This window comes from Eubalaena glacialis, chromosome 12, assembly GCF_028564815.1.
Source record: "Eubalaena glacialis isolate mEubGla1 chromosome 12, mEubGla1.1.hap2.+ XY, whole genome shotgun sequence".
In the NCBI taxonomy this organism is placed as follows: Eukaryota; Metazoa; Chordata; class Mammalia; order Artiodactyla; family Balaenidae; genus Eubalaena; species Eubalaena glacialis.
Genome location: NC_083727.1, coordinates 30,758,959 through 30,771,460, shown reverse-complemented (window position 1 = coordinate 30,771,460; position 12,502 = coordinate 30,758,959). Strand labels below are relative to the sequence as shown.

The window sequence follows — 12,502 nt, the reverse complement described above, 5'->3', positions numbered from 1 at the left end:
GTAGGTCACGTCAGGGATTTTACAAATGAAATTTGGATAAAATAGTAAGAGCAGTTTATTCTGCCGATTTTCTATATGGTAGGTGCTGTGCAGTGTGGAAAAAAAACTTGGATTCAAACACCAGTTCTCACATCTACCAGCTATATAGCCTTAGATGAGTCATTACACTTTAGTAAGCTTCATTTCCTTCTTCTGGTTCAAAAAACAGCTTAGCCGTCTTCCTAAGAATAGTTCTTAGAATTAGAAATCATGATCGTAAAGCACCTAGCACAGTGCCTGGCAAATGATAGTGTTGAATAAATGGTAAGAATTATTTTTGTAATGTTTATACTGAGTGTTTCTGTTACTAAGAGTAGGATCTTATGAATATACTTTGATTATACTATCTTGGTTTTTACAAGTGGTTTTCTTGCTCTTTTTCTTGAATGGTATGATCCCAGGCTGAATGTTATTTCTATCACCTTGATTTCTAAAACAATTTCTCTTATAAATCTTTTGTTTTTTTTTAATTAAAAAAATTTTTTTATTGAAGTATAGTTGATGTACAATATTGTGTTAGTTTCAGGTGTACAGCAAAGTGATTCATTTATACATATATTCTTATAAATCTTAAATTACCTGACTGGACTGGACAAAAAGCACTAATCAGAGACCCTGAAATAATAATTTAGCTCCTCCATCCTTCTCCCATGTCTTCCAAAATTATTTTTAGAATTATTAAAATATTTTTTAGTGAAAAACATATCACAGACAAAAAAAATTTTAGTACCTGTATTGTAAAGCAATTTCTTTAGTGCATGTACTGTTTAATTTAAATTCCAAAGGTGACATCTCTAAAAATAAAGCATTTTTCAATCACAAATATATATATATATATATTTAATGGCTAGAACACTGTGTTAATTTCCTATTGACATTAATCTGATTATAAAGTTGTTTACATTGTAAGAATGTATGTTTGCCATAAGACTTAATAAAACTTTTATTTTTTTAATATAGCCTCAAATCATTATTATGTGGCTTGAACTGTCTCTCATGAAAAAAAATTTTTTCTTTTTTGCCTACCAGTGAATTATACTCTGCTACCTCAGAAACACTGGTTGAAGCCAGAAGAGTGACTTCACTCTCCAAAGAAAGAATTTCAATGAGGAAGACACAGCTGTGAGGGCTGAATCTAGCAAGGTCCTCATTTATAAGTCATAGTAAATAAAATGAGAATTAGGGGGAGAAGGGTGAGAGACAAAAAAAGGGGTCAAAGAAACAAAAGACGTGGGATATTAAAAGATAAGGGGCAAAACGACTTTCAGAGGGGCACTGGGTTTTTTAGTCCCAGTGAGTAAGAACTGAGAACACCCCAGTACTAGAGAAAGGCAGAGGTCAGCTTATATAAGATGGGTGGGGTGAGGGGTGGTGAGGAAGCTAGAGCCACCAGGTACTAATGCAAGCTCCAACAACTGTCGAGAAGAGAGAGAGAAGCCTAGAAAGAACCAACATGAGGCCATTGTGGGGAAGAAGGTCACATCCTGCACAAGCGGAGGAGTCTAGGGCATAGGTAGCATCCTAGACATCGAGTGTTGTAGCCCCTGGAGAGAGAGTCCGAGTAAAATGTAAACAGAGAGACAAAGGGCATTTTCTGCTGCCCAGAATGTCTCTGGCTTCCTGGAACTGGATTGAATTAAACCGAGTAGAAATAAACACCTGGGAAAGATTAGGAAAGCAGTTGTCATATCTTTTAAGGGAAGGGAGAGGTGTCCCCAAACTCAGAGTGATCCCCAACCTCTCCCACACATCCTAGAGAGCCCTCCTGCTCTCATGTGTGTCTCTTCCCAGAGTTAATAAGTGACAAACCAGGGAAAGGACTCAGGGCGCCAGGGTCAAGGGACCAAAGGTAACTGGGAAAAAGGTAACAGGGTAGTCTTTTCTGAGGAAGCTCCTGTCTGGCAACAAATCCTTGAGTATGAGGGGGTTTAACCAGGATTGGGTAAATTTTAGGAAAGAATAATTTCAGAAGGAAACAGCGTGTGGTCTGAAGGAGATCATTTATTCATTTATCTCTTTTTAAATTTCCATTCACAAGTATCTAACTTCCATACAAATATTCCATAAAGGTAGAATAAAGATATAATGGAACAATTTTAATTTGTTATAAAAGTCATTCATAATTACTTTAAAAGATACCCTTGTTTTTTAACTTCCTGTATCCTAAAGACTAGGACCAAATACCCTCCGCATTTTCAACGCTTACCCTGTGCATTTACAAATGAGAGACACAATATTTGCATACGTTAGAGAAGTTACCACAAAAGGACTCTTCTAGGCTCCCCTCCCATAAATACATGTTGCACTATACATAGACATACTGACACATACTTAAGTGCACCCACACAGAAGATGCATGCAGCTCCCAGAAATGAATATGTAAAATGTGCACACACATCCATTGCTTTTTTTTAAAAAAAAAAATTAATTAATTAATTAATTAATTTTTGGCTGTGTTGGGTCTTCGTTTCTGTGCGAGGGCTTTCTCTAGTTGCGGCAAGCGGGGGCCACTCCTCATTGCGGTGCGCGGGCCTCTCACTATCGCGGCCTCTCTTGTTGGGAGCACAGGCTCCAGACGCGCAGGCTCAGTAGTTGTGGCTCACGGGCCTAGTTGCTCCGTGGCATGTGGGATCTTCCCAAGCCAGGGCTCGAACCCGTGTCCCCTGCATTGGCAGGCAGATTCTCAACCACTGCGCCACCAGGGAAGCCCCCATTGCTTTTTAAATCTTCTTAAGTTTGTTTTTCAGCAAAGTGATGACATCTTTTCTAAACAGACACTAAAGACTCTCTCTTTTCCCTCTCTCTTTGCCAGGCTAATCCTGAAAGGATGGTGGTGAAGGGGATCATGGTAGTTGCCCAGTTCCCTGTCCTAAGCGCGGAGGGTCCCTCTCAAACACTCTTCCATACAGGGCCAGAACCAAGAAAGGCAAAGGGGCTCCGCCTCGGCTCTGCAGACGTCCATCTCCTGAAACCCGATCAAAGAAAGCAAAGGATTAACTCCAATGCAGAGTTGGTTCCAGCCCAGAAGCCTTCTCTGACAACATCACTCTAAAAGCAACATGAAATAGTCAAAAGCGCACAAAATTTGGAGTCAGAAGACCCCTGTTTCAGCTCTACATGTCTAATAGTATCAGAGGGACTTTGGATGAACGTGTAACAGATAAATCTATTGCCCTGGGGATTAAGTAAGATAATGTATAAAAATGAGTTTTTTTTTTTAATTCATGAAACATTATACAAAGTATCAATTATTACTATCATTATTATAACTACTCAGAATAATGCACCCATGAAATAAGTTATAGATGCATTATTTAATGTATTCAACTTGGACCTTCTCCACTATGCAAAAAAAGAAAACATTAGTTGCCGGCTATCATTGGCAATCAATATTTTTATTTTAATTCTTCCATAATCTCCTTGTTCCCTTGGATCTCAAAATCACATTTATGTAGAAAAATAAACCCCAAATTATCCACCACAGCCTAAGGACAGTCTAGAACCACAACTTGTCTTCCATATCATAGTTTCTTTGTATAAGTTGCTTGAATAAGGTGAACGACAATGTTGCCATGTAGTCTCATTATTTCAACGATTTTCATTAGGCCAGTCTACTGCATCTGTTCAAAGGAATTTATCCTCCTGAAAATCTCCTACCTCATAATGTCTTTCAGGGGCAAGCTGACTCCCACTAAGAATGATCTGTGGGAAAACATAACTCGTTCCAAATTTGCCACTGAGGGAGAATTCTTCAAACTTGGTAAAAGCTGACCCCGCAAGCTCTCCACAAGATCTCAGGTCAGTGGTTTGACACTTCAGTAATGTGCATACCTGTGTAGGAAAAGAAAAGTGGTTGGAAATCTTGGAAATATTTTCTCAGCTAAAAATACAATTTCAAAGAATAGAAGAATATTTGTTAGGTTGCCTCTTAAGTAGTTTTTTTTTTTTTTCAATTGCAGCTCATAATCTATTAGTGAATCCTAAAATTAATTTAGTGAGTCAAGATTAGCCCTTTTTTCAATGAAGCAAAATGGAGTAGACTAGAATTTTCAAAATTAGAGTATGTTGGCTATAATTATAGCTATTTCTAATTCTGATTTGAATTATTTTATAAAATGTTTGTTTCAATTAAGTATCTCTTTTAACTCAGTCATACATCTTGACTGCGCTTGTTTATGATGTGAAATGGACTTCTTGCTCTGGACTCTAGTTGAAGACAGTTTGCAAAACACAGCTCTAAAGTTACCTGACAGAAAAAGAGAGTATATGGGGGTTGTAGCTTTTTAAACTTGAACCCAGTCTGCTGAGAACTAATTAATCCGCTTCATGTTTTTACCTTGCAGCTCTAATTCTTTTCTCACTAAGACTGAACAAATAATGTGTTCTAGGGAGAAAAGTTCAGTGACAAATGTAACACCATTCCAATTAACTGAATCCAGCACAATTCTTAAAGAAGTGCAATGATGACCTAGAAGACAAATCAGTAAAAGAGCCATTCTAACATATTCGAGTGTTTCTACCTGTAAATAATACTGGCCTTCTACCATGTGCAGTCCGTCAAAGACACCTAGTGCATACACCTCATTGGTTCATTTCTCAGACATCTTGTAAGTTAAGTGACAACACAGGTCTTTCTGACAAACTGTGTAATTTCCTGTGTTTCTCTTAAGCTTGGTGAAGGTGAACGCATCGAAATAAATCATCCCTGGAAAATTCAACCGTTCAGATGAGAATGGCTTGACACCTCTGACATAAGCACTCCAGTGAACAGCTGCAGAGTAACTGGGTTCTCTTCGAGGCCGGGACTTCAATTCTGAGAGCATCAGCTGGCCACTCTCTGTTTCCATGTCATAGTAATACACCTGGACAGCCTCCGGTGAGTAGATTCCACTGTCTACGGGTGACATAAAGAAACACAAATATTGGTTTCAAATTTTGCATGGTGACAAACTAATAGAATCACTTCCATAAGAACTGAACTATAAAGTTATGAAAGCATGAGCATTTTCAAGATAAGGAGGGAGAGAGCTTTACATTGACCTAAATTCCAATTTGACTTTGAGTCCTCCGTATGGGACTGCTTACACTGAAACTATATGACTTAGATAGCTTTTTTCTTTTTTAACTTAAACTCCCCTTTCTTTAGCCAACTTAACAGTAAACCAGAAAATTTCTCAAACATGAAGAACAATTTTAGCTCTCCACTAACCTATCTAATTTATTTGTGCTTGAGATTCTTCACCTGGATCAAGGAACAACAAAGCAGTCAAGAGGGGAGGCTGCTTTACCTTGAAAGTGGATACCATAAAGGATAAACTCTAAAAACCTGATTAAGTCTAAAGTGATTTTATCACCTCAACAGCAAGATTTATTTCAACATTACTCATGGATGTTAGCTGCAGCATTCTTTAGCTCTGGCTTTGCTTTTTTTATGTAACTTGAATTCTCTCTAACTCCGACTTCCCCTCGCGTGAAATTGAGAATATAATGTTTGCCTCCTTCTTTCCTCCCCGGAATAATGTTCCTTAAATAATGTTGGTATGGAAGCCCATGCTCTTATTAATTTTGTGACATTGGAGTTAATAGAAGAATCTTTAAAGAAAAGCATGGCTTGAAAATGAAGGAAGGCTTCCCAAGACTGTGGCTGCCTGTTGGGGCAGAACCAGGGTGAGGTACGTGTCATGTGCATGCTTGTGTTGTGGGTATTGGCAGCAAGCAGGTTGACTCCCAGGGCTTGGGCCCATGCCGAGTGGAAGGGGACTGCCGAGAGGAGGGGCAGCGTGTTGTACCAGGCCGTGGGGTAGAGAATGCTGTCAACCTGAAACTCTTCCACCACCATCACAGCTGGATCATGAGAAAAAATGTCAAAGCAAGTGAAAATGCCAAACTTCCCAAAGGGAGAGTCAAAAGTCACAAGTTCTGAATCCTTGGGGAAATCAAATTGAATTTCAGGTGCAAAAAGATTGTACTGTTAAGCGAAACGCAAAGAAGGGGAAGATTAGTAAGAAAACTGTCAAGTAGAAGTGATCAATATCTTCAAAATCTTTTCTTGAGCGCATGTTGGTGTGCATACTTAAAACTGTTACACATAAATTAGTGTAAATTATACCCAGTATACCACTGTCTGTGAGTTTTCTCACTGTGACATTCATCAAAACACTTCATTTTCCCACAACCTATGAATCAACCAATGAGTTCATATCTACAAATGATATTTATTTATTTTTAATTAATTAATTTATTTTTGGCTGCGTTGGGTCTTCGTTGCTGTGCACGGGCTTTCTCTAGTTGTGGCGAGCGGGGCTACTCTTCATTGTGGTGCGCGGGCTTCTCATTGCGGTGGCTTCTCTTGGTGCGGAGCACGGGCTGTAGGTGCACGGGTTTCAGTAGTTGTGGCACGTGGGCTCAGTAGTTGTGGCTCGCGGGCTCTAGAGCGCAGACGCCGTAGTTGTGGCGCACAGGTTTAGCTGCTCCGTGGCATGTGGGATCTTCCCGGACCAGGGATTTAACCTGTGTCCCCTACATTGGCAGGCGGATTCTTAACCACTGTGGCACCAGGGAAGCCCCTACAAATGATATTTAAAAGGTGAATATTTGTCTTAAAATCACTTGAAATTTTGAACCTCACAAATTTTTGATGGTTTTCCACTCTATTCTTTAAATACCAACAGCACTGTCCGTGTGAAGTCTAACACGGTAATAAAATAAACTTTGTCATGTCTCCCCATGGTACTGCTAGGTTTATATAAGTGAGGTGACGTAGATTGGAACTTAATTTAGACAATGTAATAGCTAAACCTTGTTAATTAGTAAGCCATTAGAATTTTTTTTCCAGCCTGATTATTGCTCCCAAACTCCAACTACCCTGGGCTCAGGAGAACAGCCTTATGTTCTGCTCACGTTTCTGTTTGGCCTGATGTGTGCATATGTGCTCAGGCAACACCCCACCCCCACCCGACCAGTGAGCATCCCAAGCTCCTCGGCCCTCGGCTCAGGGGGTAGCCCATCCTTCATCCCCAGGTGATCGACTCGAGGGCGGCATGTGGCTGATTTGGAGTCAAGGAAGGCTAAGGTTTTTTCAGGGTTTCTAGGAAAGAGAAATGCAGTCTTCCTCCAGATTTTGTTGCTATTAGGATACGTGCTTTGTGATGAGCAGCCGTGTGGCTTCTGAAAGGACAGTCATCCTGGGAAAAAGTTGTTACAAAGGAATAAGAGAGCTAGAGGGATGGCTGACATCTTCTGGGCCTCTGAGGGACAGACTGCATTGGAAACTAGACCTACCCTTTCTATGATTTATATTTTCTCAGGTACCTAAGCAAGGAAATTCTGTGTTGTTGTTGTTTTTTAAGCCAATTTCAGTTGGGGGGTTTTTCTATCATTGCAATCAAAAAAGTCCTAATGAAATGAATGACTACAGCTTAATACCAAATATTAACAAATTGGGTCAAAAAACTAACTCTAGTACTAAATCTTGTGATGAAACTGAGCATTTCTCCTTTCTCAGTGAATACTAAAATCCTTGTGCAGCTATTAGCACATCTGCTTTAATAGTCTGCTAGATTCTATTTTATGACTAATTCAAATTCAGAACCCTTATACGAAATCAAAGTAAGTTAAATCCCTTTTTCAACTAACTGTAATAATTCAGAAACGCATTCACAACAGTTCCCTCACCAGCATTCACAGACAAGTATACCTAGCTATCACAAACAAAAGAAGTAAATCGAGCTTAGCTAAGACACAAGTAATTCTCACCTTGTGGTAGCGGGCCACCAGCCTACCCTCAGAATCAAATACCACATCAGTGTTGTATTGGTAACGACCATCAGGGGGACACTGAGGGTCACTGGCATTGCATGGCTTCTTGTCCCCAGTATTTTCCACAAAGTAGATAGAGTTCTCCTTGGCCAGACAGCTGAGCCTTTCTTGCACTGGGCTGTGGCCAAACCTAATTCAATAGATATTGCCTTAAACTCACTGTGTGTTAGTGATTTTGGAACTTCCAAAGTGATACTTTATTTGCCCGTTACCTATAACACACAACAGCTCTAGGTTAAGAATCAGCAGTAAAGATTTAAAAACTCACAGGTAATACAATCTTCTTTATGAAAACTAACCTATTTTTTAATTGGCAGATTCAAGATGGCAGTGCAAGACTGAAGCACAGAGCAAATTGAGGGGGAAGAGGAGAAAGAAGAGAAGCAACACATTTTCTTATGATGTTCTCCCAGGAACACAAATGAAGGGCTTGAAATTTAACACTTTTCTAATGGGGAGGACCTTTTCCATAATCCAAGCCACAGTCCTACTAGAAGGCAGTATAGAGTTGGTCCCAGGCAGATCATCTTCTACAGAGAACAAATGCAGCATTAGGTACCAGAAATATTTTTAAAAAGGAAAGAAAAGAAAAGGAAAAAAGGATTTCACTATGCAGTCTCAGTGTCCCCATTTGTCAGTGCAACACAATAGCTTCTCTTCTATCTTAGAGGGCCCTTGTGTGAAACCCTGGGATAAATACAGACTATGAAATTGTTTTTCAGAGTAATGCCCAAACCACCCACCTTGGGGATATTTACCCTAGAAATAAGAAGGGATTGAGGTGAGGAAATAGGTGGGATTATAGCTGGCTTCAAATAATTGAAAGACTCTAATTTGAAGAAGATGAGTCACGTATCTTAATATACGATAGACGCAGTATGAACCCCAAAGGAAGTTATAGATAGATGATTTCAGTGGAAAATAAGATTAAAATTTCTAGCAACCAGAACACGCTAAGAAGTGGATTCACTAGTCACTGGAAATTTCAAGTATAAGATGGTGCTTCCAGGCACTCAAGAGTCCATTCCGTTTGCGTGGCTCAGTGGAAATGGCTGTGTTTGAGTTCCAGCCAGGCTAATTACCAATTGTGAAACCTTAAGCTCCCTTCTTTTCTTCATATTTAAAATGGAATAGGGACTTCTCTGGTGGCGCAGTGGTTAAGAATCCGCCTGCCAATGCAGGGCACACGGGTTCGAGCCCTGGTCCGGGAAGATCCCACATGCCGCAGAGCAACTAAGCCCGTGCGCCACAACTACTGAGCCTGCACTCTACAGCCTGCGTGCCACAACTACTGAGCCCACGTGCTACAACTACTGAAGCCCATGTGCCTAGAGCCCATGCTCTGCAACAAGAGAAGCCACTGCAGTGAGAAGCCCACGCACTGCAACAAAGAGTAGCCCCCGCTTGCTGCAACTAGAGAAAGCCCACACGCAGCAACGAAGACCCAACACAGCCAAAAATAAATAAATAAATAAATAAAAAGAAACAAATGAACAAAAAAATCATAAAATAAAATGGGAATAGTTATACCTGCTACATAAATTGAATGAGATAATGTGCATAGTGTACCAGGTACAGATTCTGGAACCAAGCAGGTGCTCAATAAATAAATAATGGCCATTATGGATTTTGTAACTACAAGAAGACAGCCCAGAACACTGATGACTTGATTGCTTGTAGAGACCATTCAGACTCTCCATGGTTTCTCAGTCCCTTTGCAATTAATGTTGAACTAATCTTTGAATAGAAAGAAGAGATTGTGACCATTTCTTTTATTTTGCCTTCTGGAAAAACAGGGTAATATTGTCAACATTCATATTCATTAAGGCCTTAATAAAACTATTATATATTTTATTTTGGTTTTCTTTTTTTTTTTTTTTTTGGCTAAATAATTAGGGTACTTTAATGTTTCCTATTAGTTCCTCATGGGGAAAGCCCAAGGAAGAATGACATGTGTCAGTATTCTAAATGATAGTACTTAAATACACAAGGATGACTCTGTGGAATTTGATTACCCCTTTTAGGGATAAATGATACTAGGGAAGAAACGGTGGCTCTCTTTACCAATATTAGCATTATATTAAATACTGGATTTTTCTTTTCTACAACACAGAGTTGAAAGCTTGCCATTTGAGTAAGTGTCTGCAAGACTCAGTAATATTAAGGTTTCATCAGTCACTTACCTTCCCTACTTACAATAATTCATCAGAGACTAATTATCAGGCTTCAGGACATCTTTCCCCTAAGAAAGTCAGTGTTATCAGCCAAGGCAAATAGAGTGTATTTCAGTATAAGCCTCTTGAATTACTGCAAATAATGAGTCCTTCCTGCTCTGGGAAAAGCCCCATAATCAAGTAGAAACTGAGTCATAATTACGTGATTACTATAAACACAGACTGTGCAACGTTCAGAGAAAAATTTTCCAAAGGTGAAAATCCCGGGGTGAGACGTGACACATAATAGAGCTCTTATGTTGCAACATTGGACTTGACTTTCCAACTGATTTCAAGTGGTCAAAATTATTTAAGAAGTTTCTTTTTTTGTGTGCTAGATAATAGTTCTGAACAGAGGCATGTAAATTTAAAATTAGCAAATTAAATTACTTTTTAATGCATTGATTTTGCCATTTAAAGGGATTACATATGAACTATTTTAAAAAGTAAATACACCTAAAATAATTTATTTTCAAAAATCTTTCTTATATTTTATACAGATTTTCTTTAAGAAACTTATGCCTAAACTACAGCTATAAACAATTATTAAATTTCTTGAAGGAGAAGAAAGCAAAAGTTCAGATCCAGCTCCTTCTGTTAAAAAAAAGTAATAGTGAGGGCTAACACTGAAGAGGGCACCATAGTGTATAGATTCTATGTATTACTTCACTTTGCTCTCATTTTGGGGGTGTTGTTTTTTGGCCGCGCTGCTCGACTTGTGGGATCTTAGTTCCCCAACCAGGGATTGAACCCAGGCCATTAGCAGTGAAAGTATGGAGTCCTAACCACTGGACAAGCAAGGAATTCCCTATACTGCGTGTCTACTCTGTAAAGTGAAGTAGGAGAGGAAATTTTATTATCCCTGGTTTACAGATAAAGAAACCGAGATGTCAATAGTTTGTCCCACGTCACTCAGTCAGGAGGTGGTAGAATGTGGTCTCAGAAAAAGCACCTCCTTTTTCAAGTCCTATGCAATTTCCACTCACCGTACTGATTACATTGCATGCCAATATCAAAGCCCCTTGGGAACATAAACCCACTCACCTTTTTACCATTCCTGCAAAGGAGGCAGGTGTTCATGGGTGGACCTGCTTACTTACATTTGAGAACATAAGTCCTAGATATCACAACTTTCTCACTTTGTTGAAACCCAATTAAGCACATCTGTTATAAAAACTGTGTCTACACATACTATTCATGAAAGAAAACTACAATAAATAACCAACCAAACATCATCCTCTCAAGTCATTTACCAAACAGGAGACAAGCCAGATGGTACACATTATGAAGAATTAGAGAAGTCTAAATCCAGTGCCACAGACTGATTGTTTGTCAGCAGGAATACTAGTCAAGCTTACTGAACTTGCTGTTACAATATCACAACATTTGTTTAAAATCAAAGGGTAGCTGCTTCCTCTTACTACCCTTTGGTTTTAGACAAATGTTGTGGAAGGGAGACACAAGAGGGAGGCATACGGGGACCTGTGTATGCATATAGCTGATTCACTTTGTTATACAGCAGCAACTAACACATCATTGTAAAGCAATTATACTCCAATAAAGATGTGAAAAAAAAAAATCAAAGGGTAATGACATTACCTCTGGGGGTCTCTACATGGAATCCAGTTCACTTCAGGATCTGGGCTATCCTCCAGGTAGGGATAAATGGTCTCCCTTGTGAAGACTCAGCCATAAATTCTATCTTCTGGGGTCACAATGATATGTGCACCCTGCTCAAAAGAAGTAGGAGTAAAAAAGTTTCTCCCAAATTCTAAACACTCACATTCTTGTCAAGTTCCAAATTTCCTTTCCAATATCCCAGCCAGTGTAGAAAGGGCAATACCTACCTGGCTGCCAGTTTAACTGCTTTCTCTAGGACATCTATATTCCTGCTCATCAGGAGCAAAGCTTCTTCTTTTGGCACAGGAGCTTCTGTTCTGTTTGGTAACGTAACAGCATGCTCATACACTGCAACGATAAAAGTGTCCAGTGCACCAACACTCAGGACAAAGAGGGCTAAAACGGCACCACATTTTGGAAAACATGATATAATCATAGCTGAAACTTAGTGCGCTTTGATAAACTCAGATTCTTGTACTTTGTATCACTGGAAAAACTTTTATGTTAAAGACCTTCCTGTCTGCTACCACCGATCTGTACTTTCTCATGAATAGATTACACAGCACGGGGTTGAGAAAGAATATTGTGAAAGAAGCACATAATCAGATTGACTCAAGTGTGCGATGGCTGTTGTTGGCATCGTTCAGAGGTCGACCCAACTCTAAAAGTGGAGTTAATGAGCCAACCAGATTAGTCCACCCCATTCCAAAACACACTGGCTGTTAAACTCTTTTCTTTTAATAAAATATATTTTCCTGGTAGTTCAATATTTCCATTAATAGGGCCAATATGGGATCACTGTAGTAAGAGCT

At 39.3% G+C, this 12,502-nt stretch overlaps 1 protein-coding gene across 1 annotated transcript; it reads right to left on the bottom strand.

Moving 5' to 3' along the window:
- Positions 1-2,908: 2,908 nt before the first annotated feature.
- On the bottom strand, positions 2,909-12,126 carry LOC133102199 (vascular non-inflammatory molecule 3-like). Its single transcript, XM_061207198.1, is given in 7 exon segments — positions 2,909-3,004; positions 3,697-3,870; positions 4,560-4,933; positions 5,716-6,007; positions 7,795-7,987; positions 11,670-11,800; positions 11,914-12,126. Coding segments are annotated over 7 exon segments (1,473 nt in total).
- Between the last annotated feature and the right edge of the window lie 376 nt (positions 12,127-12,502).